This window comes from Leptonotus elevatus, chromosome 4 (genome assembly GCF_054856555.1).
Source record: "Leptonotus elevatus isolate MCC_2025b chromosome 4, RoL_Lele_1.0, whole genome shotgun sequence".
NCBI lineage: Eukaryota > Metazoa > Chordata > Actinopteri > Syngnathiformes > Syngnathidae > Leptonotus > Leptonotus elevatus.
The window spans coordinates 382880-407586 of NC_141242.1; the positions used below are offsets into that span (position 1 = coordinate 382880).

Consider the following 24707-nt stretch of genomic DNA (forward strand, 5'->3'; position numbering starts at 1 on the left):
TCGTGGATCCCGAAAAGGCAGAGGACGATGCGAACGACGTCCTTCCCGCACCTGAGGTGGCAAAAGCCCGATCCAGTCACACTCCTGTCACGCATCTTGATTGACGCTTGACTCATTTTTCATCTCGGACCCAAACTGTGAAGTCGTCCGTCTCAAAGCTTTGCCGAGATTGTCCAAAAAGTGCTTTTCTCATCACCTCAGCGAATTCCTGAACTCGAGGGGACCTTTTGATGAATTCGTCCCCTGAGCGACCCGATCACAGCAACGGCCCTAATTCAAGTCTTACGCGACATCAGATTGAACAGCGACGGCATCGGAGCTCATTTTATTGGACGCCGGTTTGACACGATTGATCACAAGATATTGATGAACAGGCTCCAAACTTGGGCGGGGGTCCTAAAATGGTTCAGGTCCTGCTCGGAGGAACTTAATGCGACCATTGCAAATGTGATGGAATGGCCATGACGCGTGGGGTCCCTCAAGGCTCAGTCCTTGGGCCCCTTGCGTATGGGCTGAGTTGCTTCAATGTTGCCGATCATGCTTCTGCAACTTTTGCTTTGCTCTTAATTTAAGGAGCAATCATCCCGTTTACGAGACTGGCCCGTTCGCACCCAAATGTCGTCGAGACGCTCGCGTGGACTGAAAGGAGGAGGTGACCGTGAGCCCTCTTGCGCATTGGCTGGCAAACGTCGACACTCAAGTGGAAAAGCAAGCATTTTTCTGACGCTGACATTTATTTGGGACGTCTTATTGATGACATGAAACGCAACTTTCCAAATATCTTGCGTCGGGTTCCGCTCTCGTCTGTTCCGCGACGGCGATGGCGATGGCGACGCTTCTGCGGGGCGGGCGCGGTTCAGATGCCCATGTAGGTGTTCATCTTGCCCAGAGCGTCGCACACGGTGGTCAGGTCGCCGCGGAGGTCCTGCACCACGTCCTCGATGCTGCGCGTGTCTTTCAGGAGGTCCACGGTTTGCGTGTACGGGTTGTAGTACACCGAGAACGGACGCTTGATGCTTTTGGCGAACTCGCTGAAAGACAACATCCACAAAGTCACTCGCTGGCGCGTTCGCCGGCGCGTTCGCTGGCGCCACATCGAGTGGCAGGAGACAGTCCGCCGGCGAGCGCCGCCGCGTACTGGAGGTTGAAACGCTGCCAAATGACCACCAAGTGTCACGTGCTTTAGCGACCTCTATTGGCCAGGTTTAAAAAATACTACACGTGAGACTCGAACCCGGTCCGTCTGCTTGTGTTTATCTGACGGAGCTATTTGTCCGGTGACTGTTTTAGTGTTGACTGCATGTTTTCGGTCCACGACCCGACTTTGCCTTTTCCAAAAGTCAACCATTAATTAGCGTTCCATGTAAAGACGTAACGTGTCGCGACTGAAACGTCACCCGAACCCGAACCATGAGTCCCGCGGCAAATTGGCATACATGTCAACACTGAGAATGAACACTGAGATCATTACTGGACTGTTAGCTCAGTGAGTTAGGCGCTAACCTCCCGACCGGATGATCCGGGTTCGAGTCCAAGTTTTTTGTTTTTTTTTAATCAAACATTGCAATAAACAGAACAGAACATTCCTTGACATCACATCCGACTATAACTAACTATATATGTGCAATTCATACAAAAGCACAACACCTTGGGGCTTATACAGTTTTAAAAAAACAAAAAGGACATTAATGAGTGACATCTAAATAGTGAAAACGTGTGTGTGTGTGTCGGGTGGGCGCTTGGGGGGGGGGGGGGGGGTTTCCAACAACTCAATACGGGGTGCGGTCAGTCTCTATAGGCGAGCATCTTTTCGAAACGCTTCCGAGTCTCGCTATTCAACATGGCCGACGACAATACGTGACACTTGGTCGTATTTTGCTGCGTTGGAAAACAATCAAAATGGTCGTTATTGTCGGACGACTTGCGGCGTGTCAAAGGTGAACGTTTACCGCATCTTCTGCTTGGCCTCGTCAAAACTGTCCGAGACAAAGTAAACGTCCTGGAAGGTGGTGATGAGGCATTCTTGCTTGCAGGTGCTCGCGGGGTCAAAGGGCATCACGCGCGCCTCATCTGACAAGGCGTGCTTGAAAACAACACAACACAGACTAGGAAGGAAACTTGCTCAGGCAAGAGGGTTCAAAGGTCATTGGCACTTTTGGAGTCAGCTGCGTGCGTGCGTGCGTTACCCGGAGTTCTCCGATGGATGACAGCAAACCGGCGCCGTAGGCTCGCAGCTGACCTTCTTGCTTGCACAGGCCAAACTCAATGGTGAAGAAGTAACACTGACGACACGCACACGCACACGCGTGTCACCGCAAAGACGCAAGCGTGCGGGGCGCTACGAGACGTCCGCCGTACTCACTGTGGCCAACTTCTGCACGTCGTCATCGGAAGCCCCGAGAGACGCCAGCCCGATCTCCTGAGAAAACTGAGCAAACTTTGGGTCGGCCAGCAGAGGGACGTGACCCAGAAGCTCGTGGCACGCGTCCCTGCAACACAACGCGCGCCGACACGCGACACGTCAAGCGGCCCGGGTGCGCCGGGGAAGGTTTTTTGCTCCGCTGGCGGGCGCTCACGGTTCGGGCGTGTAGAGCGGGTCGGTGCTGTGGCGGATGTACTGCGTGCAGTTGAAGACTCGGTAGGCCAAACCCGCCAGGAAGTCTCGAGGCGACAGGTAACCGGCGACGGGTCGCACGGTGAAACCGGAGCGCTCTGCAAAGGTGGCAATCGGAAGTCTTAGAATAAACGATTTACTCTTATAGTATTGCAAAGCATTTATTCATCGCTGTAACCGCGTTGGAATCGCGCTCATGGTGAAGAAAGCAGAACTCCCGCAAGACGGAACACGACTCGAACCCTAACCCTCACCCTCCTGCAGCTGCAGAACAGGAACTTATCACAAGATAGCGGCTGGAACCTTTCGCGTTCCGCGGTTGAAACTTTTAGCATGTCTGCATTACAACCTGCACTGCAATGACGCATATCTGCGAGGCTTGCTGCTGCGCTCCCCCCCAACTTTTAGAGCAGCAGCGGCTGCGTAAGCAGGGACCACCCTAAAAGAATTCAGAGGGAGGACTCGGCTCAGTGTGCTTCCGAGCGGTAGGAGAAAAAGAAGTCTTGTCTTCCTTCCTTGTCTGTTGTTCATTCAATGTTTTCGTTTGACTGGACCTGACAACTGGCAGCGAGCGAGCGGGCGAGCGAGCGGGCGAGCGAGCGAGCACCTCGGAGGAAGCGCGACACGTCCTCCAGCTGCGGGATGTTGTCGTGGCGATAGCCGCAGTGCTGGCGCAGCAGCGGCAGGTTGCGCAGGTACTCCTTGCAGGCGTGGCTCGGGTACAACTTGTTGAGCTCGCAGAAGACCACGCCCCACGTGCGCACCTCCTCCGCCGTGTAGTCCACGCGGGGGATGGGCTGACCGCTGCGACACACAAACACGGAGGCCAACGTCAGCGCGGCGATCCAAAGGCGTCACGCGGGTGCCGACCGCCGCCGCCGCCGCCGCCGCTTACAACTTGTACTTCATGGCGACCTCCACAAAATACTTGCGGCGCTGACGGTAAACTTCGTCTTTGAAGCCCTGAAGAGCAAAAACAAGAAACATTGCGGTCACGCTCGTGCGGACGTCCTGCTCGGCCCGCCGCAACCCACAGCGCACACACACACGCGCGGACGGTACCGGGTGGTCAGCATCCAGCTCGGACCCGTACATCAACACCCTGTGGGAGCACTGGTCCAGTTGGGAGATCTTCATGGGGAACCACGGCACGTCTTCCTCATCTGCAGCACACAAACACAGCGTCGGCCCGGCGAGCGAGCGCGCGCGCACTCGTGGCGATCGGCCGGACGCGGCGCACTGACCGGCCTGCGCGGCCCACGCGTGCGCCGGCGTGTTGAAGGACAGAACGTTGACGTGATCTTTCAGAACCTCCAGCAGCTCGTTGAAGTCCTTCTTGTCGCAGCCGCAGTCGGCAAAGATCTCCACCTCGTTGGCCGCGCGCTTGGACGGGCGCGACTCGATGTGGTTCAGGTTGACGCGCTTCTCCTGTTGAAGGCGAGCGTCACGTGACGCGCGAAGCACACGCCCGGACTCCGGGCCGACCTTTTGACCCGACTCAAATGCATCAAGAACCGCAACTGACTTTGTGTCACGTTTCCGTTCCGCAACGTCGGCTTGTTGTTTTTGTTTGTGGCTGCTGTTTTTCGTCTCGCGTTCCCGTGTCTCCGCTTGTCTCGGTCCGTCCAACCACGCCCACCTGCGTGGGTCTTCCCGTCCCCGGGTGTGTCTCGTTCGTCGCGGCGTATTTAGGCCCCGCCCAGACGGAAGTTCGTTCGTCAAACAGATCTCGTACACGCAGAAGCGTTTCAAAAGAAGACGCTGAGGACGTTTAACGGCTGTAATGCAGATGCCAAGCCCGGAGTGGCGCTGTTGCGCAGCCACGGGAACGAAGCGTAGAAGAAGAATCAGCCAAGAAGACCAGCACTTTTTTCTCTAACTTTCTTGCAATCTGCAGAACAAACATGGCTGTGCTTGTATGGAAACAACGTGAAAAAGACAAACAAAATGGCGGCTGCTTCAAGTACAACGTGGGAATAAAAAAGGCAAATATTTTGCGCAAAACGATGCCGACGGCGAGCCGCCATTGGCGCACACGTCGTCAATGTGCGACGATGCGTCGTCATGGAGCTGCGACCGTTGCGTCATCGCTGCATATGGCGTCCAGACGGACGCGGACGCGGCGCCTTTTGAAATCTCGGCTTTCGAAAGAGATCGCGTTCGAGCTCCGAAAGCGCGCCATCTTGTGGACAAACGGCCTCAACGCTATTGAAAGTGGCTTTGGTGCGGACGGACGGCGCCTTAATGTGTGCCGTTTGTCCGGTCGGTGTGGAAGTTGGTGCGTGAACAGCTAACCAAGTCATCCTCGTCGCACCCGAGTCAAGTCACTCCGCAGCAAGTCGCGTCACGTCACACTTGTTCCAGTCACGGCGACCAGTCCGCTCGCGTCCTTTTGTCCGCTCCGCTTTCTCGCTACGGTTCGTCAAACTGCACCTGATTTGCGTTTCCTGCATTTGCGTCCGCAGGTTCGGGATTTGTGCAGGACGACTCACCTGGAAGAGTCGCAGCGCTCGCACCAGACAGCCCACCTCGTTCTTCAGGGAAAACACCACCGCTTGACTCGGACCGCCGGCGCTCTCGCTGATGGGACTGAAGGACGGACGGCGTGACTGGACACACGCACACAGAGAAAGGTCAGCATCAGCGAAGGTCAGTCGGATGTTCTGACGGCGACGGCGACGACGGCGTCGGGTCACCATCTGTCCGCCGGTGTGACGCAGCGGCGGACGGCGGTCGAACATGGCCGAGTCGAAGGAGAGCCCGCGTCGGCTCCAGTACTTGCTGGAGAACATCATCATGGCGGGCTGCATGGCGGGCGCGGCCGCCGGCGCCTCCTGCTGGTCGGCCTTCATCACGTGCGGGGACGCCATGGGGAACCAGTGCGTGTACGAGTACCACGAGCGCTCCAGTCTCAACGCTGGCGCGGCCGCTGTTGCGCAAACGCTGCGCGCGCCCTCCGCCGTCACGCTTAAATAGGGAGGGGGGAGGAGGGGCCCCACTTTGACACCCCTCGTCACGCTCCACCAATCGTGCTTCTCCTCGCCACATCCGTCGGACGTGCTACAGAAATTGGCTTGGATCCACCGCGTCGCGTCATCAGCATATTTTGGAATACGCGCGCCGATGACAGATCGATCTGTTATCGGAACATCGTGACGTGGTTAGAACATGTCGTGAAATGTTTGTCACTCAGTGGATGTTGCGTTTCGTCATCCGTCTTTCAACATCGTGTGTGTGTGTGTGTGCGTGTGTGTGTGTGTGCGTGCGTGTGTGTGTGCGTGCGTGTGTTGAGAAGCACAAAAGGCGGCCAGCGCGTCAGCTGATAACGGTAGCAAGCACCTGCCGGTCTTTGCCAATTTCCTGTCAGTCAGGAAATGAAAGCGCCGCCTGTCAGATATGCCGCCGCCGCCGCCGCCGCCTCATGAGCCGATGCGGCGATAGCGCGGCGCACGCTGCATCTCGCATTCAACAGCATCCGGACGCGTCGCCAAAATCCACTTTGAAGCCGAGAAAAACTCATTTCAGAAAAATATTCAGTGGACTTGAAAAAAGCGAAGAGACCACTTGGAGGACTTGAGTCTCAGGACTCGTCACACTCAATCAGGGCTGGACTGGCACAAAAAAAAAAATCAGCCTTGGCATTTTTTGCCACTGATGTTTCAGTTTGCCATCTCTCATCAAAACGGATTATTGGCCCTTCTAAATTGTGGAAAAATGGAGGACAACGATCATGAGAAAGCACCGCGTGGGCCGGCCCGGCGGGCATCTGCCCCCCGCGCCAGATGGCCAGTCCAGCCCTGCACGCAATCAACGTTTGTCTCGCGAACGCAAATCGAGTCATCGGCAAGCGAGTGACATCATCGAGTCCACGAGAGCACAAACGCAAGCCAACGTTGCAGGTGAGATCACGTCAGGTGAAAAGCGGAAGGAGGTCAAGGAAGGAGGTCAAGGAAGGAGGTCAAGGAAGGAGGTCAAGGAAGGAGGTCAAGGAAGGACGCGTTTGACGCTGGCTGACGTGCAATCGGGTCCGGGACGGGTTTTTGGTTTTGGTCGGTCATCCCAAATGAGAACAAGTCCACCATCAAAAGGCCCCACCTGCACGTACGTCACGATGAGCACAACTCCAGTTTGCTTTGGGGTCACTTGTGAAGGTCAAGGGTCAGTCCGTCCTGGTTAAGTGTACAAAAACCTCAGCGGACCGCAAACGCACTTTCAAATAGTCGACAAGTTGAAGCACGTCACGTACCTGGTCGGAGGCGGAGTCGGAGTCGCTGATGGTCGTGGTGGACACGCACGCACGCCAAACGGGAGGGAACGTCCGTCCGTCCGTCTGGTGCGGGCTTGCGGACCTTCTTGGTGGTCTGCGTCAAATTGTACATTTGCTGTGGCCAACATCAAATCGTGGCCACGTGTTGATCATGCTGAACGGCGGTCCAATTAGACGTCCGTCCGTCCGTCCGTCCGTTTGTCCAAGCTGCGGCGGACCACTGATGAACGGCAGCACTGATTTGTTCACGAGCTTTTGCAGACCTTTGCTCGCTTCTCCGTAATCGGCGAGGCGACTTCAGTTTTTACAGTTCAGCACAAACCGCCGCAAATTGCCACCGAATCAAGTCTGACGATTCAAGTGACCTTTTCAAGGTCAACGAGAGCGAAAGACCTTCGGCACTTTCTTCTCAAGTCGGCTTTTGGCTTCCTTTTCCGATACGTGCCTTGCTCAAAGGTTGGCAATCAAACGCGAGCCGTTTGATTCGAAATCGGCGTGAACGTTTCATCGCGAAAATCAAAGTCAAGCCATGAAAAGTAGAAGAGAAACTTTTTAATGTTTACATCCGCTGCCAGGAAACCAACACGGCAACGACGGTGACGACCCGCGTGCTCCAAAATGTCTTCTCCTTTACAAAACGTGTCCGGACGGACGCCACTTCCTGTGCAGCGGCGCAGACCGCAAAAAGTGCAGGCGGTAAAAAAAGAACGGGAAAAAAAGTCAACCTTGGCTACGACATGAAGGCAACTTTGCTGAGATGCTGACAGTCGACAACGCGCAAGCGTCCGTTGGCGTTGGCGCACGCGCGTCCGTCTCGATGCAACGAGGACACCGCCGCCGACTCCGCGTCCTCGCTCGGGTCGCGGCCAGCTTCCGAGTCGCGCGCCAGGATGTTGACCACGGAATGCGGGAGGCCCTGAAGACAGCGTGTGATCGTCATACACGGACGCGCAAGGTCAGCGCAAGGTCAGCGCATGCACGTCCATCACATCGGCAGACGCGGCGCGGTCGCCGCACGCCGAGCGAAACCTTCAAGCGTCAAACGAGGTCAACGCGATCTTGGAAAACAAACGCGCTTATACCAGATCATCATCATCATCATCATCATCATCAAAACTTGAGGGCATTCCTACGCTTGAATAATTCATTGCAGAGCCATTAATAGTTTGGCCAACTCGGTTCCAGCAGGGTAACAAGATGGCGTCCATATGGTGTTACCCTGCTGATTTGATGACATGTGGACGCCATCTTGTGACCCTGCTGGAACCGAGTTGGCCAAACGCTCTCCATCAACGGCTCTGATCGATTTGGTCGCTTCGATTCCTTTTTTTTGCTCCACACTTCAGCCATGAAAATGACTTGATGGCGAGCGGCGCTCTGCCGACTCGAGCGCCCTTTTCAGGCGTTGATGGTCCTCGGGTGCCATTTGGTGGCGCATGTTCGTGTGTTGTGGACGCGCCGGCCGCTACCTGACACTTCCTGATCTGCATCCAGATGCTTTCCGCCTTTGCCAGGACGTCCTCCACGTCCAGCTTCATCGAGAGCTCGTTGACGTGCTGGCCAAAGCAAACGCGCCCGTTAAGCCACGAGACAAACGCACGACGCACGACGGACGAGCGCCACGTTTACTTTGAGGATCTGGTTGAAGTCAAACTTCTCGTCCACGATGACGTCCTTCTCCGCGTCCAAGATGGCGCAGCACAGCAAAAGATGGAAGTTGCGACAGGGCAGGCCCGTCCACATGACCTGAGCACAAAGACGGGCGGGTCAGCCGGGCGGCTCGCGCCAACCGGGTCGCGACCCGACGCCGCGCTGACCTCCCACAGCCTGAGGACGTCATGGAAGGAGAACTCCCGCTTGAAGTGGATCAGCAGCCAGCGGAAGCAGAAGTACAAGTAACCCGAATCCTGAGATTCTGCAAATGCACGTCAAACGTCAAACGAGCGTCCGACCCGGAAATGCAAACGTTGGCGTGCTGTGCATACCGAGATAGTTGCAGAAGTTGGGATCCAGCAGCCTGAGCAGCAAACTGAGCTGGATCAGTTGAGTCTTCATGCCTTGCATCTGCTCCTCGAAGTTGGGATGCTGCAAAACGCCAACGGTCGGTCGGGCGGTCGGTCGGGCGACCAATCGCGAGCGGCGCTGACTTCAACTCACCATCTGCTCCATGAAGGAGACGAAACACCAGAAAGCGTCCACCTCGTTCTCCATCACGAAGACGATGGGCGACAGCAGGTCGCTCATGCCCTGCACGTAACCTGCACGCACACACGCGGTCAGCACGCACGCACGCGCGCGCGCACGCCACGGCGCCGACGGCGGCCGTGCGCTCACCCAGGTCGAAGTCGTACATGCAGTAGGTCATGAGGATGTCGTGCAGGAGGACCAGACCCGGGTTGTCCGTCCCCTCGTAGAATCGATTGCTTCGGTCCGTCCGGTTGACATCTTTCTCTGGAAACGGCGGACTGTGAGAGAGGCGAGCGGGCGGGCGAGCGAGCGGCGGCGGCGGGCGAGCGAGCGGCGGCGGCGGCGGCTTCTCACCGATCAGACTCCTGTAGTCTCGAAGTCGCGAGTTCCGTCGCTCCTGCTCTTCGCTCACCGACTTCCACTGCAGCTTCATGCGGAAATATTCGTCCCTGCAACAACAACTTCACGTCCGTCACTTTCGCAGGACTGCCGCTCGCACCCTCGGCCAATCCCAATGCCTTTTGTATTGTCCCCATTTAAAAAAAAATTTTTTTTAAACATGTCGACTGAAAAAATGGAGATTGAGATTTACTTGAAAAATCTAGTCACGTTTTTTTTCACATCAGAAATTCTCGTTTTCGTTCTTGTAAAATGGACGTCGAATTTCGGAGCGCATCGACCTTGACCTGACCTTTTCCCCCATTTTTTTGCGTGTAGACGTGCCGGTCGCCGTCTGTGAGGATTCGCTCACCAGTTTGTTGTGAAAATGGCCGACCCGTCACGTGACACGCCGACTTGCTAACAACGTCAACATTTCTTTCTTCGTGTAGCAAACGTTATTGTTCCGAAATAAAAACGTTTGTGTTCAATAGGACAATCAAATGTTTTTTTGTTTTTACGAGCAAAAGGACATTTGACGACATGCGCAATTGGAATGAGATTTGCATATTTGGTCAGAACGCCGAAGGAGCCGAGTCACGGCGGGCGACCGCGAAGACTCCGAGTGGTCGCTACGCACGTTTTGCTTCTCTGCAGACTTTTCCTCTGGTCCAGCGTGCTTCCCCACGGGAAATATCCCAAGAGGAACTTCCAGGCTTCTTTCCGCAGCGCGTGGCACAAACCCTGCGCGGGCGGCAAAGCACAAGCGCCGTCAAAGCGAAAGCGAAAGCAAAATCAAAAGCGAAAGCGAAAGCGAAAGCGAAAGCAAAAGCAAAAGCAAAAGCAAAAGCTAAAGCTAAAGCTAAAGCAGAAGCAACGGAAGGCAACTCGCCCCCCTGAAGATGTCGTCTTGCAGCCGGCCGACGTGCGTCAGGCGACCGTCCTGGTCCTGATGCGCGTTCCACGTCGACACCGACACCGGCGCGCTCCTCGACACCGGCGCCCGCGGCCCCAGGTCCACCTGGGGGGCGCACGCACACACATCACAGGCAGCAAGCATACTCGCAACAAGCACGCAAAAATCTTTCTGCTCTTGGCAAAAGTCATCCAAGGGGGCAGGCGGCCATCTTGCCGTCCGCTGACAAGGACTCTGGGCTTGCCGACGGACGGACGGCTCACCCTGGTGATGACCTCAAAGCCCGGCTCCTCCTGCCGGTTGATCTCCAGGCCCGGGATGACCTCGCCCAGCAGGTGGGCGACCTCCTCCGGGGGGCGCTGGTGCTGCTCCTCCGTCCCGCGGAAGGCGTCGAAGATGTAGTTGGTGACTTTGGAGAAGCGGCCCAACGTGGTCACGTACGGATCCTTGCGGAACTTCTGCCGGACGCAGCGGCCGCGTCAGTACGTGCGTGCGCGCGTGCGCGTCGGCGCGCCAAGACTTACGTGGACCAGGCCAAAGTTGTGCTCGTCCGCCAGGTTCTCGAAGGACTGACTCAGAACCTTGTTGGAAGCGCTGATCAGCAGACGAGACGGGTCCTCCGCGCACCTGCCAAATGGAACCGGCATCGTCATCAAGCGGCAAAAACAAAACCGAGTCAGCTTTGCGTCCAATCCTTTCTCGCTTTTTAAGCACATTTACTGAAAATGCGCAGAACGGACGCCACTTGTGCCCGTTTCCATCTGTTGTTCTTCTGCCAATATTGAGAGGGGACTCCGCCGCTGCAGGTGGCGCTGTACACCACAGAGATGTGATCCAGCAGACCAGGAAGCGACTGCGCCGTGCGATGATGTCGTCGTATGAGTTTGCTTTTGTAATTCGTGATCAACCGTCGTGTTCCATCTAAAATTGCTTCTTTTATTCCAAAAAGATTTCTGTTTGGTCGTACCCCCAAACATACCTCACTTTATCGTCCGCCATTGCTTTGGGATTACAAACGTGCGTGTGACGTCCCAGCGGTTAATCCGCCAAACCTGTTTCCATTGCCAACATTTCCATTTTCCTTTTTTCGATACGCTTCAAAATCCACCCACTCCAAGCAGAAAAAACTTTTTTCCCACGAATATTGGACTCCTTTTTTTCTTCTTCTAGCGTTTCCTTTCAGTTTTATTTTTTTCATGGCGACTTTCCTGAAGTTCGAGTCCAACTTCGGAAATGACCACGTTGCGTTTGTTTGACAGTAAACATCAACTGCGAGTGACAAATCAGCCGCTTGAATTTCTTATTTGGTCAACTGTGACACGAGCAGGCAGAAAAACAAGACTTGAAAAAGCTTCTTTGTATGGCGCCTCCGCATGGTAGAGGTTCGAGCGTGCGCGTGCGTGTGTTGTGAGGATGCAAGCGGATTTGGCCTCAGCGCAATTTCCTGCGCGAAGGTCTGCGATAAGACTTTTCATAAGCTGCTATTTGCTTCAAAGGGAGACAATTAGCATATAAATGAAGTGCTTGGGCGCCCCCGGTTCGGCGACCGCCGTGCGCTCGTACTCACTGGCGGAGCGTGGCCACTCGGCTCAGACCGTCCAGGAGCTCTTTGCTGCCGCCCTGCTGGAAGTGCAGAGTGGGCAGCGCCGACGGCGCCGATGACCCCTTGAGCGCGAAGAGCAGCGCCGGCGCGTCGCAGCGCTGCCGGCGTTCCTCTTGGAGCGTGACGGCGGTCAGCTGAGCCAGGCTGACCGAAAAGAAGCGGCCGCTGCGCTCGTGGGCGCCCGTGGCCGAACCTGAACAAGGAGGGGGGGGGGAGGACGCGTCAGCCGGCAGGCCGCTACAAAGAAAAAGCCGTTGCCGCTCAGCTTGCGCCGACCCTCTCCGGCGGCGCACGACTTCTTCTTGAAGGGCGCGGCGTTGATCAGGTCCCACTCCGTCTCGTAGCTGTGCTGGCTCTCCAACGGGCGCGGGCCGCCGCCGCCGCCGCCGCCGCCGCCGCGCTGGTCCCACTCCATCACCGAGCTGGAGTCCTGCAGGCACAGCAGACGGCGCCCGCGTGCGCACGCACACACGCAGGAAGCGCCAGGATGGCCAACCGGGTTGCGCAACAGCACACGTGGCGAACTGCGCGTCCACTTCCAACGCTTGCTCAAATCTCAACCGCAAATTGCCATATGCACAAAATCGCGTCTGCAGCGCACGTTTGCCGGCGGATGTTTTTAAGGCGCGGTCGTCTCAATCGGCGTCGCGAAGTTTGTTTCGGGGGGCAAAAGATTTTGCTGGAACAACAACTTTGTTGGCAACAAACAGCAGCTGACAACATTTGGGTTTGATGCAAGTTGAAAAGAGCAAATAAAGAAAAAAGGAAACGTCAATGTCAAGGCAGCAAAATAAGAACTGACGGCTAAACAACTTTTGTTTACCAAAATATTACTCATATACTAATTACAATTCTTTTGATAACAATATTTAGAATACATGCATAATATTCGTATTTTATCATGCAAGGCTTCTTTGCCATTGAATTGTCGTTTGGCATCTCGACTGAAAGACGGAAGTCTGGTGACTTGATGAGCACGGAAGTGACGAGAGGGGCCATCGCTAGTCAAATTGTGATTGGTCGATGAGCAAACTGGTCATTTGAGCTGGTCCGCTCACGCACGCACGCACCTTGGCGGCACATAAGATGTGCGAAGGGTCCACGGAGTCCTCGAGCGGCGTGAACTCCATCAGGACGTCCGCATCCTGCCAAGGGGGACATCCAAAACACGTTTCACTCAATTCCTCCTCCTCCATTTGAAAATGAAGACGTTACAAACCTTCTCAACAATTCGAAGCGAACCACAAACAAGAAAATCTTCTTGCGCGTCCTCTTCATCTCCACTTGGATGCACGAAGACGCCTTCCAGCTCAAACACAACCTGAAGACAACATCAACACACAAGCGGACGGAAAGAAAGGTTGATGTGAAGTGGAACTAACTAACTAACTAACTAACTAACTAACTAACTAACGCGGGCGGCTGTTTGGAGCAGGCTCGCGACTGCTGTCACATTTGCAAAGGCATCAATTCTGCGCAACTTCAAATCATGTTCTCTGTTGTCAATGCAGGGCAGACAATCTGGCGGGGAGGGGGTCGCGCACGACTGACATTAGCAACCCCGCCCCCAGTTAAAAAAAAAAGAAGAACAAACATGGCGGCAAAGCACTATTTGTGTCCAAAAGAAGGTCACGACAGCGAAGGATTGTGGGTAATTCCACCCGAAGGATGCTTGGGATGCTGAACAAATGGTCTCGTTCAGCATCAGCTCATTTTTATTGGACAAGAGACAGCAGACAAGTGCAAGTCAACATTCAGGCCGCAAGAAAACACGTTTAGCATTTAGCAAGTTGTCTTCGTGTCAGTTTCGGCGGAGACAACGTTGACGACGCGTTCCGTGTTGCGAGCTTTTCAAGAGCCTCAACGCGGCGGACTGATGAGCTGCTTGCTAGCTTGTTAGCTTAGCTAGCAAGCTTGCCGCCGCTGCAACCGCGGCACGCTCACGAGCAGCGGCGGGGAAATGAGCGTCGAAAACGGCGGCGGCTGGCGTCCTTCCGACAAACGTCGTCAGAGCTGCGCTTCCTCGTCGACCGTTCTCCGGAGAGACACGCCTTGTTTTTACCTTTGCAGCAGAGGAGTCGGCCGCCATGTCGCCAACGAGTCACGTGCCTGTCGAACGCCACAACAACACAGACGTCAGCTTCCGGTTAGCTTCCGGTTAGCTTCCACTTCGAGCCCGCCCGCCCGGTGACGAGCCGTGCTTCACGTCCTGGACATGACCCGCCCTTCTCGGCCTCCGATTGGCTCATCTGTCTAGTTAGCCAATCTAATCAGCGAAGGCAGGTGGCTACCAGCCAATTACAGGCAGAGGAGGCTGAGCCATGGCTTCACCCATCCTGAGTAAAGAGTAAAGTAAGAAGAAAATGGCATTTTCGGGGTTACTTTTTAGGACTCATAAGTCAATTCACCCAGAAACTGCATGATTATTTCAAATTTGACGGGTGGGTGGGATGTAAAATGTCCCCCAATTCTGCAATGACGTGTATACAGTACCACTGGTTGTAGGGCAATATAATAAGAGTACTTGTGATGACCTGTTGGAGCTGCCTTGTCTGTGGTCTTTTGTCTCCCTCTGCAGGCGTTCTTGTGTACTTGTTTTTCTGTTGACTGATCACATGACACCTCCGGTTACTCGTGGGCCGTGCGCAAACCACACGCTCGTTTACAGTCTGCAGCTACAGTTCTCACGACTTCTTGTGTTGCTTGTGCCAGAGAAAAGCATCGCTTGAAAGTTCTTTTTACTTGAATGCTGCTTTTCATTTCATGAGGGCATTTGATTGTTTATTTGCATTTCTAACGCCAGTGATGTTGCAGTTAAGTGTAGGTTGCATTGTCGATTATTTTCACATTATGCACAGCTCCTTGTGTTGTCATTCATGTGTGTGCGTGTATTTTAGTGACATATGATTGTATTGTATATTTCAGTTTTGCAGAAGAACAAATGGAAGACAATAAAAATGCAACTTCTCTCTCCCTCTTCATTTATTTTGAAAACTGTTCGCTATCTGTCAATTTGTGTTGGACACACACACACACACACAGAGGACAGAATAGTACTTCTAGTCCGATCCCTTCATCCTCCGCATAGAAGGACGATGAGCGGCATACTGATGAGCTGAGCCTCATCCTGAACACGGCGCTGGTTCGAAACCCCACACATTTGAAAGCCTAGCTTGTTTCAAATCCTAACCCTGATGACTCCCTCTACCAACACGCCTGATTTGATGAACAGGATCTTTCTCAGGTTTCCATAGAGCTGGCTGATGATCTGATCATTTGAGTCCGCCGTGTCGGACGAGGGAGACATGGAAAAGTCCCTCCCGAGTTTTGTGAACATACTTGGACTGATTTGAAGGCTGGTGCAGATGCGGCGCCTGCCAGTGTCCCCCTCACCCCATCAGGATGCTGCTCTGCAAACGCACCGACCCCCCAGGTGGATGCTGGCCCCACCCTGCACACCTGACTACGAGCGACAGCAATGTTGATCCTATGATTAACCACAAGTAAACAAGGTGGGGGGTTAAAAAAACTAAACGTGTCTTGGCTGTCGTCAAGTCGGCCGCTGGAAAGTTGCTGCTGCTGAAGCAACACTAAGGAACTTTTAGTTTACATCGATTATGGCACCATATGGACAAGAACAGTATTGTTATGCCAGAAGGAAGACCGCATTTCCCATGAGGACAAGCGCATTATGTATTTTTTCTTCTTTTTTTTTGCTCACGCCAGCGAGTGACATCTGGGCCAATGTTGATCCTCGCCTGTCCTTTTATCCGGGGAGCTTCTATTTTCCTTTTTGTCTCCTCAGACAAAACTTTTGCGTTGCATTGCAGCTTCTGCCAGGAAAGCAGTAATCGACATTGAAATTGACATCAGTCTTTGTAACGAATGAGGAACGTGACGTCAGCACATTTGTAGTGTTTTTGTGTGGCAGCGTTCCTTCCATCTTCCTCAAAGTTGCTTCGGGCCAATAAAAACGATGAAACTCTCTCACGCCATGGCAATGCTCCGTTCAAGTACACGTTTCGTCGGAAGTCATGCAAGTATTTGATTACGGTTGAAAAGTTCCTTCGTGCTACTTCAAGCGTCGCAGTTCGCTTGCTAACTGTTGGTCAGACTCGGAATACCTTTTTGCGCTTGCTAACCACCTTCCTTAGCATACCCGCGGGTCGCCTCGCTCGGTTGTCAAGCAAAAACGCAAATCCGGAGGGGGCCGATGACAATGACATCATCGGCGGTCGCCATGGAGACCGCAGAAGCAGCGCGTGAAAGAAGATCAAATCCAATACAAAGAGAAGATACGTTTTTTATTGCGGCGCAATCAACAAAGGAAGCAAAGTACCGAAAGTGGGAGCAGCATGAACAGAGCCCGAATGGAATGCTTGCTTCAGTAATACTGATGTGTACCATAGAAGAAGAAGAAGAAGAAAGTCACAAGGCGGCGGCGCTCTTGCTGGGCAGCTCGGTGCTGTTGTGGCGCGTCTTGCGCGAGGTGCCGTCGTCCCGCGGCCGCGCCTTCTGCAGGTTGGACATGGCGGCCGTGCGCTCAATGTCGATCAGGGCATAGAGCTCGGTGCGCCGCGTCGGCGTGCCGGGCGGCGGGGGCGAGGTGGGGGTGCGCGGCGTGTGCGGGTTGCTGCCGTCCGATGCCCCCCGGTTGCCGCCCCCGCCGTCCGTCTCCACCTCGATGTAGTTGAGCGTCTTGGGCGGCTCGCCCAGCGCCCGGCGGAAGTCAAAGTTGAAGACGGTGGGCCCGTCGGGGCGCCGCCGCGCCGTGTCGGGCCGGTGGGCGCTTAGCGGCGCCGTCACGTTCTCCGTGTTGACGTAGTTGTGCGAGGGCTCCGGGGCGGCCGACAGCGGCCCGTGCGGGTTGAAGCCGTTAAGCGCCGGCGTCTTCAGGCCGCCGCCTTCCTCGTCCTCCCAGCTGGACTTGCGAGCCTCCCACACGGGCGGCAGCGCCGGCAAGTTCTCGTAGTCCAGCAGCGCCGTGCGCCGCTGCGCAGAGTTGTTGGCATTGTGCAGGTCGGGGGTCAGCGGGGGCGGGCGGCGGCAGCGGGACGGCGCCGGCGCCGCATCGCCGTCGCTCTCTGGAGTCTCTCCCGCCTCCCGCAGCCGCCGCTGGACCGGCGTGGGGCCCAGCACGAAGCGCGCGCCCTGGGGCTCCAGCAGCACCCGGGGCTCTGGCGCAGGGGGCGGAGGGGTGGGCTGGCGCGGCGCCTCCGGGGAGGCGGGGCTCTCCGGCGGGCTCGGCGGCTCCTCCAGCAGACGCGCCGTGTTGACGTACGTGTGCGCCTGAAAGCACTCGCAGCGCTCGTCGGGCGGCTGCGCGGCGGGGGCGCGCGGCGCGCTCTCGTCGGCCACCAGCAGGGGGTGCGTGGACTCCTCGCCCACCGACGGCAGCCGGGTGCTGGCCACCGAGGGGTGGCGACTGGACGGGTGGGACGGGACGTCTCCCGCCGACGGCAGCCGGGACACGCCGTTGGGCACCGTCGGCACCGAGTAGCCTAGCGCTGAGACGCGGGCGCGTTAGCAAACGTGTCGCAACAACACGCGAGTCGGCGCGCATACCTGCAGGTGAGAGCGCCGCCCCCTGGTGGCTGGCATCCAGCACGGCTTCCTCCACAACGTTGATGCTGTGACTGTGCATGATTTCCTGCAGCATGTTGAAGATTTCCTCGGCACGCGCGCACTTGAACGCAAAGATGCCTGCGATAAAGAAAACAAGGTAAGCCTCCGTAACGTTCCTAAAGGGACGATCAAAACTCTTGAATGCGTCTGGTGAATGACGAGAGCACGACGCGGGGGGGGTGACTCTCCCGATCGCATGTTTCTTTAGGAACGCTACGAGGCTAAACGAACGTGCTTTATTTATTTACAAATTTACATCATTACACGCACTCACAAAGACGGACGGCCGAAGCGCGCGTCTCACCTTGTCCGGTCTGGCAGCGCCGGCCGCTCTCGAAAGAGAAGAGGTTGGAGTCGTAGCCGTAGCGGCGCAGGCACAGGTACGGCCACCTGACGTCGTCGCGGCGATGCGTGTGTAGGACCAGCTCGCCGTCCGTCAGCTCCATCACGCCGGCGCCCAGCTCGTTCCCATCGTCGTCCACGTTGATCACCTGCCGGTCACGGGGACACGCGCGTCAAATATTTCCAGACCGGGAAGCGGCCGGGCCGAACCACGCTCGACTTGGCCGCGCCAACTTTTCGGACCCGGATGGTTTCGGAAATGCCGATTGGGGAATGACTGGACGCCGACTTGAGGACAACGCAGCAACAATTTGAAAAGCCGAGGACGGAAATGGCGCTCGTTCCTGCGTGTGTTTGCAGGCGGCAGAGACGGCAAAAGCAGGTCAGGAAAGTAAAAACCCCGCCAGCAACAGGTGCGCTTCTCGCAACGACCTGCTTTACCTGCCGGTTGAGTACAAGCAGCTAAAGCTAAATGTTGGCAGGGTTTGGACTTCTGGACTTCTGAATTTCTCATCTTTGACGCTTGAGGGACGGCGGCTCCATGCGCAAAAATTGGAGAGTTCAATTTGCGGTCGTTGATTTCAACTCCCAAAGAGTCATTTGAACGTTTTCAGAGTTAAATGGCGTGCAGAGAAGGCGCTGATCACCTCCGCAGAGTGTTAGCTTGGCTCCGCCTTTCCACTGCTCGTCTCCAGTTTGACAGACAAGTCAGCGCCATTTTCCTCGTCCCCCTTTCTTGCTTGCTTTTCCACTGGGAAATATTGAAGGAGTTTGGGGCCATGAATTCATTTTCAGTCCGACTGCGGTCAACGTCAACAGAACGGCTTCAAGTTGAAAAGCGGCGCCATCGGCCGCCATCGACACACAATCGCCCCTCGGCGAGCGCGCTTCCTTATTTTAGACTTAAGGTGAACGAAGCCTCGAAGACAAAAAGCCGTCTACTTTTTCCCAGGCTTTGCACACAAAAGAAGCCTTCGGAAACTTGACGGGCCGATGTTGACAGAACCACATTTTTGGCAAATCATTCACGCCTCCCCAAAAATATATTTTCAAGGATTGACGATTAAAAAGCAAACAAAAGCAAAAATCCCTTGCGACAGACCGAAGTTACAGGTTCAACACCCTGTACACTCTGCGGCTGGATAGCCTAAAGGTTGCGGTTGCCGGCGACACCAGAGCGCACCACTTCCATCCCCGTCGCGGCGGCCAACTTTTACGAGGGTCCGAGGACAGTTAAATGGAACAACGTGTAACGTAAAAATGTACTCTAAACCCAGTGTGAAATATTTGCTTCACTATTTTACAAGCGTTGATTTGACTGTATAACGCGTCGCTATATAAACTCTGAACGAGTGTTGAAATCAACTCTGCGAGGAGTCGATCCCTCGCTGGATTGTCGGTGCGAGACGCCGACAACCCGCTTGGCCGCGTCTGGAACGATGTGGCGTCAGATCGCACGTCTTTGCATTCATACGACAAAATGTCCTCTTTGAACGGCGGTGCGGCGCAACGCAGAACCAAATGTTGGCAAAACTCACGAAGCGCCGCGAGACATTTCAGGCAATCGTTTTTCCTCAATCGATTTGTTGGGAGGAGCCGAGAAGCGCCCGTTTCACGTTTGCCACAACGCCGGCGGCCGCTCTTGTCACATTTGCTACTCGTCGGCAAGCGGCAAACTCGGCTGACAGGAAGCGACATTTGCCGCGGACGCCATTTGGCAAGCTTGATTGGGACTCGCTTGGACGTTTGCGCTTAGCGGTCCAAAAGGAACTTGACAACAATACCTTGTCAAGCAAAACAAATTCTGATGAATATTTTGGTGTTGGTGGAATATGAGTGAATCTCAGCGGGCGGCCATTTTGCTGTGACCCGTTTCGCAAATGCAATCTTCATCCTCCCGATGTCATGTTGGGACGCAATGAATGAATGAAAACATTTGAGCCGGCTTCCGCGTGCCGCGAGGGTCCGAGGACACCTACCTTGAATTTACTTTGATGATTATCTGCAATCAAGTCTTTGTCTGGACAGCTTGAGCAGCTACTACCCATGATGCCTTACTGCACCTGTGCGGCTCGTCTACACACACACACACACACACACACACACACACACACACACACACACACACACACACACAGAAGAAACATGACGAGGGTGCAAAGGTGCGAGACGAGGCATGGGCCAATGAGCAGCTTGCCACTTTCAAGCAGGAAAGCAGCCCACCTATCGGGAGCGCGCGTTCGCACGGCAACATTTGCATACGGCAACATTTGCATACGCCGCTGGGAGCCGCTGGCCTCAAAACGGCCCCAACAGACAAAAACAATCCTTTGGACCATATCTTTAACTGTTTAGCATTAAAAAAAAGAAAGAAAAAAAGTACTTAATTTTGCATACATTTGTAACATTAAATATGGCGTTGGAATGAAATGTTGTTTTTTTTACAACATTTACATATTGCCTATTAACTATCTTTTTTTTTTCTCAAAATGATTTTTTTTATGAATCGGTGTCCAATACTGTGGGAACGTTTTGGATCATTTTTCAGGGAAACATTTACAGTAGATTGTTTTGAATGCCCTCTTGTGGTTGGATTAGGCGATGTCGTTGATATTTGTCAACGGCGGGCGTGTGAAGCCCTTCGGGACTCTCGCGTGATTAAGAACAATAGAAATAAAGTTGACTTGAATGAAAGAAGGCCGTTTTCAAAACGACATTTTGGAGCCGTCCTACGAGTTGCGCCGTCAAAAGACGGGCGGGCCCAAGCCTCGTGACCGCATCGGCATCGCGCTCTTCAAGACATACCGAAGGTCGTCCTCCATGCTTAGCGGCGCAATCATCGGCACAGCAATGATGATGATGATGATGATGATGATGATCAAATCAGCTGCAGATGAAATCCAGAGCAAAAACATAAAAATGAGCATGATGTAATTACAGACGCAACAATCAAGTAACTCAACGTCATTTTTATACATTTTTCAGCTTGATATTGTCCAACAACCGATCACGATAGCATCGTTTGTTTTGAGTGACGCTCAACTCGCGATGATGTGACAACAAAAACAAAAGTGCACTTTTTCTTTTTCAGATCAATTATCTTTCATTTCCCCAAAATATTGAACATTTCCATCAAAAAGTAAAAGAATAAAATACCGATATATAAATACAAATCATTCAGCAAATATTAACCCAGCAAATATTAACCCAATACATGTTTATTGACAGAGTAAATTGTGATGTCATTCAACTGCTTAAACAATGCTGGAATAAAAAAAAAAAAAAAGGAAAGAAGGAAGGAAAAAGGTTCGAATCGTGGTCATTTGGCAAATTCACAAATATTTGTACTGCTTGTCAAAAAGTAGCTTCAAAGTGAAAGAACGATCACAGGAAGTACGTGAAATTTCCGATTCTCAGATGCATCGCGATTCAGACATGGACGAGTCTGAATCGAGCCACAAACGTCCGCATTCCGATTATTAAAGTGTGGTTCAAAATATTGCGGAACTCGGAAGCGCCGTAACGTCATCTGCGGACACTTTGGGAAGCACGCCCGCGCAGACGAAAACGCACATGGATGATGCCAACCTCGCCATAAGATCCAAAAAGGCAGCTTTTAATTAAAAAGCACGTTCACGCGACGGCAACAAGATCAGCCCACGTTCACCGTGATGGCAGAGAAAAAAAATATATTTTTGAACATGTAAGTAGCGTGTATGGCGGCATTTTGTGAGACTTGGCAAGAACGCTACAAACGTTCAATAAAGTACCAAACCGCCTGAACAAAGGCTACGTTCAAAATAAAGCTCAAGAAACAAGACGTTGATAGCATAAGTAAGCTTTTATTTTGAAGTTGGCCTGCACGGCGGCGTGCCCGGCTGACGGCGAGCTTGACTTGCCTTCTCGTACTTTTTCATTATTGCCGTTACATGACGGCGTCAACACGTCGCCGTCCCAAAATCGTAGCAATGGGCAGAACGCAAGCCCGTCTGCTCTTCTGGAAGCCGATCCAAGGTCAGCGGAGAGAAGGCGCTACTGGCGAACGAGAGAGAGCATGCGCTCGCCCGGCGGGGCGGGCCCGTTGGCGGCGGCCGGGAACCGATTGGCCAATTCCAAATGATTGGTACTCGCCGCAACGTACATTGAGACATTACTCAAGATGAACCGAGCGAGGAGCGCGCAGACTTAAGTCTGGGATTGATAACGATATGAATCAATCCTAATCAATGTATATGACCGATGCGTATAGTAAGAATCCGTGGGGACGGGTTACGAATAAGTTGCTTCTACCCGTCAGCCCTTTTTTCAGACGTCAATGTTGCAATCGATGCGACATGCAACGATGTGTCCGAAAGGAAAAAACAAATACACACAAACGGCGTCGCTGTGTGATTGGTCTCCGGCGTTAGCGGCTCGTCGCTAGCTGCTTTTAAAGTAGCGGTCGTCTGACAAGCGTGGCTTTCTTATCTTTCTTTGCCTCTTCTTCAATGATGTGAACGTGGGCTAGTTTGCCTTAAATTGCAGTTTGTGGTATTTTTCTTTCTCATAAAAGGAAAGAAAAAAAAAGAAAGATCATTTGAATCATTTCATCCTCATTTTCTTTATCAAACTTTTTTCCCCTTTAAATAAATAAAAACATTCATTCATGATGTCAAACATGGCTCGTGTTCCTACATTCTAAATTGACATATTTGACAATTTGAGTTGAATCTTCTTATTTAATGGGAACAAGTGTTTTGTAAAATAAAAAAGACAAAATTCTATTTAGCTTTTTGTTTGCTGATCCGATCCGTGATTCAAATCCGTGATCTGACTGAACTGTGGGGCTTCTTTTTTTGTTTTGATCCATTGCACCAAGTGATCAAGATGAAGAGAAACATGTAAAAAAAAAAAAAACTTTAAAAAACCAGCATCAATGTACATACATTAAAAATGGATCAATAATCGTTTCATTATCGAATCGTAGCCCCTGAATCGTAATCCAATCGTGAGGTGTCCAAAGATTCCCGCCCCTAATTATTTGGGACTCTAATGAGACAAGATCATTATTTCACTATTCATACTTTTGAATGTTGTTCTTTGTCGCTTACCGTGACATTTTGTTGGCGCAACAAAGTTCTTTTCTAAATGACCGAATGAAAACCTGGTTTACATCATCAGGAGGGATTTCTCTGACAAGGATGACATTCAAAGGCAGCATCCATTTATAATAAGTGTTCAATTCCTCAATAAACACGTGAAACTAAACGGCGGGTTTACAACACCCAACTGGTTGCAAGAAATGAGGTCCGAGTGGGCGACCATTCGAACCAGTATGCCACTAAGCAACTGGTACACGTTGACTGGTGCAAAATGTGTATCTGTAGTTCAATTCACGGCAAAATTGCGCTGGGTGGCAGTTGCCAGTCACGGCAAAATAAACATTTTGAAAAACAAAAAGCAAGATTGCGGATGGATTGAAACAACTGTGAATGTCATCCAAACAAACAAAAAGGAAAAAACTAACCATTTTAAAGGTTTAACTAACAATTATTTAAATAATTGATTAATCTTGTGATTTTTTTTATTATGTCGCATCTGAATTCTTTAGTATTAATTTTGCACAATTGCTAATACATAATAAATGTAATAAATGGGAAATATAAGCTTGACAGTGATTGATCATGATAGAGATACAATGACGTATGCAGGACATCGACTTCAATCCATAATCAAAGATAATGTATTAGAAAAGACGTAAATGCTTAAGAAACAGAAACATGCCGCTGGTACACGTTCAATGATAGCTAAATAAAAGTATCAATTGAATCTTTGCTCTTTTTACTGAGCCAAAAAATGACGCGAAATGAAAAGTTGTTAATGACAGCTCGTGTTTACTTTAACGTTGCCTCGAAAGTACAAAAGTAGTTTCAGAAAAGCGCAAAAGAATTTAAAAAAAAAAAGTTGAAGAGGCCAACATGTGACAAGAGGACGACAATTTTGTTGAAGTAAGTTTGAAACGGTTTGCCGAGTCGGTTTGTGATGCATGCTACTTATTTTTGCTTGTTTGGTTAGCACGGCTAGGCTAACTGCCTGGCCAGCAACACAGCACGGCTAACAGGCGATGCTAAGTGGCTAATTAGACGAGCACGCAACATCGAGAAAAAGGAAGCAGAGCAAACTCACCGACTTGAAGCCGACTGGAGGCCTCCAAAGGCGGCGGAAGGCTTCGCGCTGCGCCCGGCCGAGCAGCTCCGACCGACGGTCGGCGTTAGCATTAGCACCAGTTAGCTTAGCATTAGCTTTAGAAATAGCATCAGCCCCCACTGCTACACGAGCTCCGCCGCCGCGTCCATCTTCCTCTTTCCTCCTCCGCCAAAAAAAACAAAAAACAAACCAAAAAAACAATCCGCACAACTTCTCCCAAAGTCGCCTAACGCTCGCCTTCGCGCACCACAGGCCACAGAAAGCGAGCGGAATCCATCGAGAGGCGTTGGCGCTTCAACGCCAACCGAGAGCGCCGCTGACGCCGTCCGAGGTCAAATGAAGAAAAGACAAGAAAAAGAAAGAGAAAGAGAAAGTTTGCTGGCCTCTCCTCTGCCGCTGCCGCTACTCCGCTAGGCTAGCTGGTGGCTAGCTCGTCCGTCGGGCTCAAAGTTGGCCCCAAACTTCCAGACGAACCAGCAGTCGACCAATCAGGAGCTAACCGCGAGCCAGCCAGCCAATCGCGAGTCAGCCACCCTCCACCCAGCCAATCACTCACCAGCCAACCACTGGCCAGCCAGCCACGCGCTGA

The 24707-nt window shown here is 52.9% G+C and overlaps 3 protein-coding genes across 7 annotated transcripts; all 3 read right to left on the reverse strand.

Annotated features, from left to right (window-relative positions):
• Positions 1-617: 617 nt before the first annotated feature.
• Positions 618-5615, reverse strand: tph2 (tryptophan hydroxylase 2 (tryptophan 5-monooxygenase)). Of its 3 annotated transcripts, XM_086072992.1 has the most exons (11): positions 5311-5615; positions 5107-5223; positions 3859-4042; positions 3677-3777; positions 3510-3577; positions 3222-3418; positions 2577-2712; positions 2363-2489; positions 2187-2282; positions 1950-2083; positions 618-1031 (listed from the first exon to the last, which is right to left on the reverse strand). In XM_086072992.1, exons 1-11 carry the CDS (start codon positions 5482-5484, stop codon positions 857-859), a joined length of 1509 nt encoding a protein of 502 aa, XP_085929118.1. In that variant the 5' UTR covers positions 5485-5615; the 3' UTR covers positions 618-856. The 3 variants fall into 3 exon arrangements, with proteins under 3 accessions (XP_085929118.1, XP_085929117.1, XP_085929116.1); XM_086072991.1 differs by having other exon boundaries at positions 3677-4042; XM_086072990.1 differs by having other exon boundaries at positions 5107-5615.
• Positions 5616-7418: 1803 nt separating this feature from the next.
• Positions 7419-14184, reverse strand: tbc1d15 (TBC1 domain family, member 15). 2 transcript variants are annotated; one of them, XM_086072986.1, is made up of 17 exons: positions 14028-14184; positions 13185-13286; positions 13036-13110; positions 12242-12395; positions 11930-12158; positions 10887-10989; positions 10626-10820; positions 10339-10467; positions 10087-10190; positions 9423-9517; positions 9216-9332; positions 9039-9139; positions 8867-8966; positions 8699-8796; positions 8511-8627; positions 8351-8437; positions 7419-7797 (listed from the first exon to the last, which is right to left on the reverse strand). In XM_086072986.1, the coding sequence occupies exons 1-17, from the start codon at positions 14052-14054 to the stop codon at positions 7612-7614; spliced, it is 2019 nt and encodes a 672-aa protein (XP_085929112.1). In that variant the 5' UTR covers positions 14055-14184; the 3' UTR covers positions 7419-7611. The 2 variants fall into 2 exon arrangements, with proteins under 2 accessions (XP_085929112.1, XP_085929113.1); XM_086072987.1 differs by lacking the exon at positions 10339-10467.
• A 2066-nt stretch (positions 14185-16250) lies between these two features.
• LOC147174844 (fibroblast growth factor receptor substrate 2-like) lies at positions 16251-24643 on the reverse strand. Of its 2 annotated transcripts, XM_086073828.1 has the most exons (6): positions 24098-24643; positions 20738-20819; positions 19912-20008; positions 17895-18081; positions 17531-17668; positions 16251-17472 (listed from the first exon to the last, which is right to left on the reverse strand). In XM_086073828.1, exons 3-6 carry the CDS (start codon positions 19978-19980, stop codon positions 16394-16396), a joined length of 1473 nt encoding a protein of 490 aa, XP_085929954.1. In that variant the 5' UTR covers positions 19981-20008; positions 20738-20819; positions 24098-24643; the 3' UTR covers positions 16251-16393. The 2 variants fall into 2 exon arrangements, with proteins under 2 accessions (XP_085929954.1, XP_085929955.1); XM_086073829.1 differs by lacking the exon at positions 20738-20819.
• Between the last annotated feature and the right edge of the window lie 64 nt (positions 24644-24707).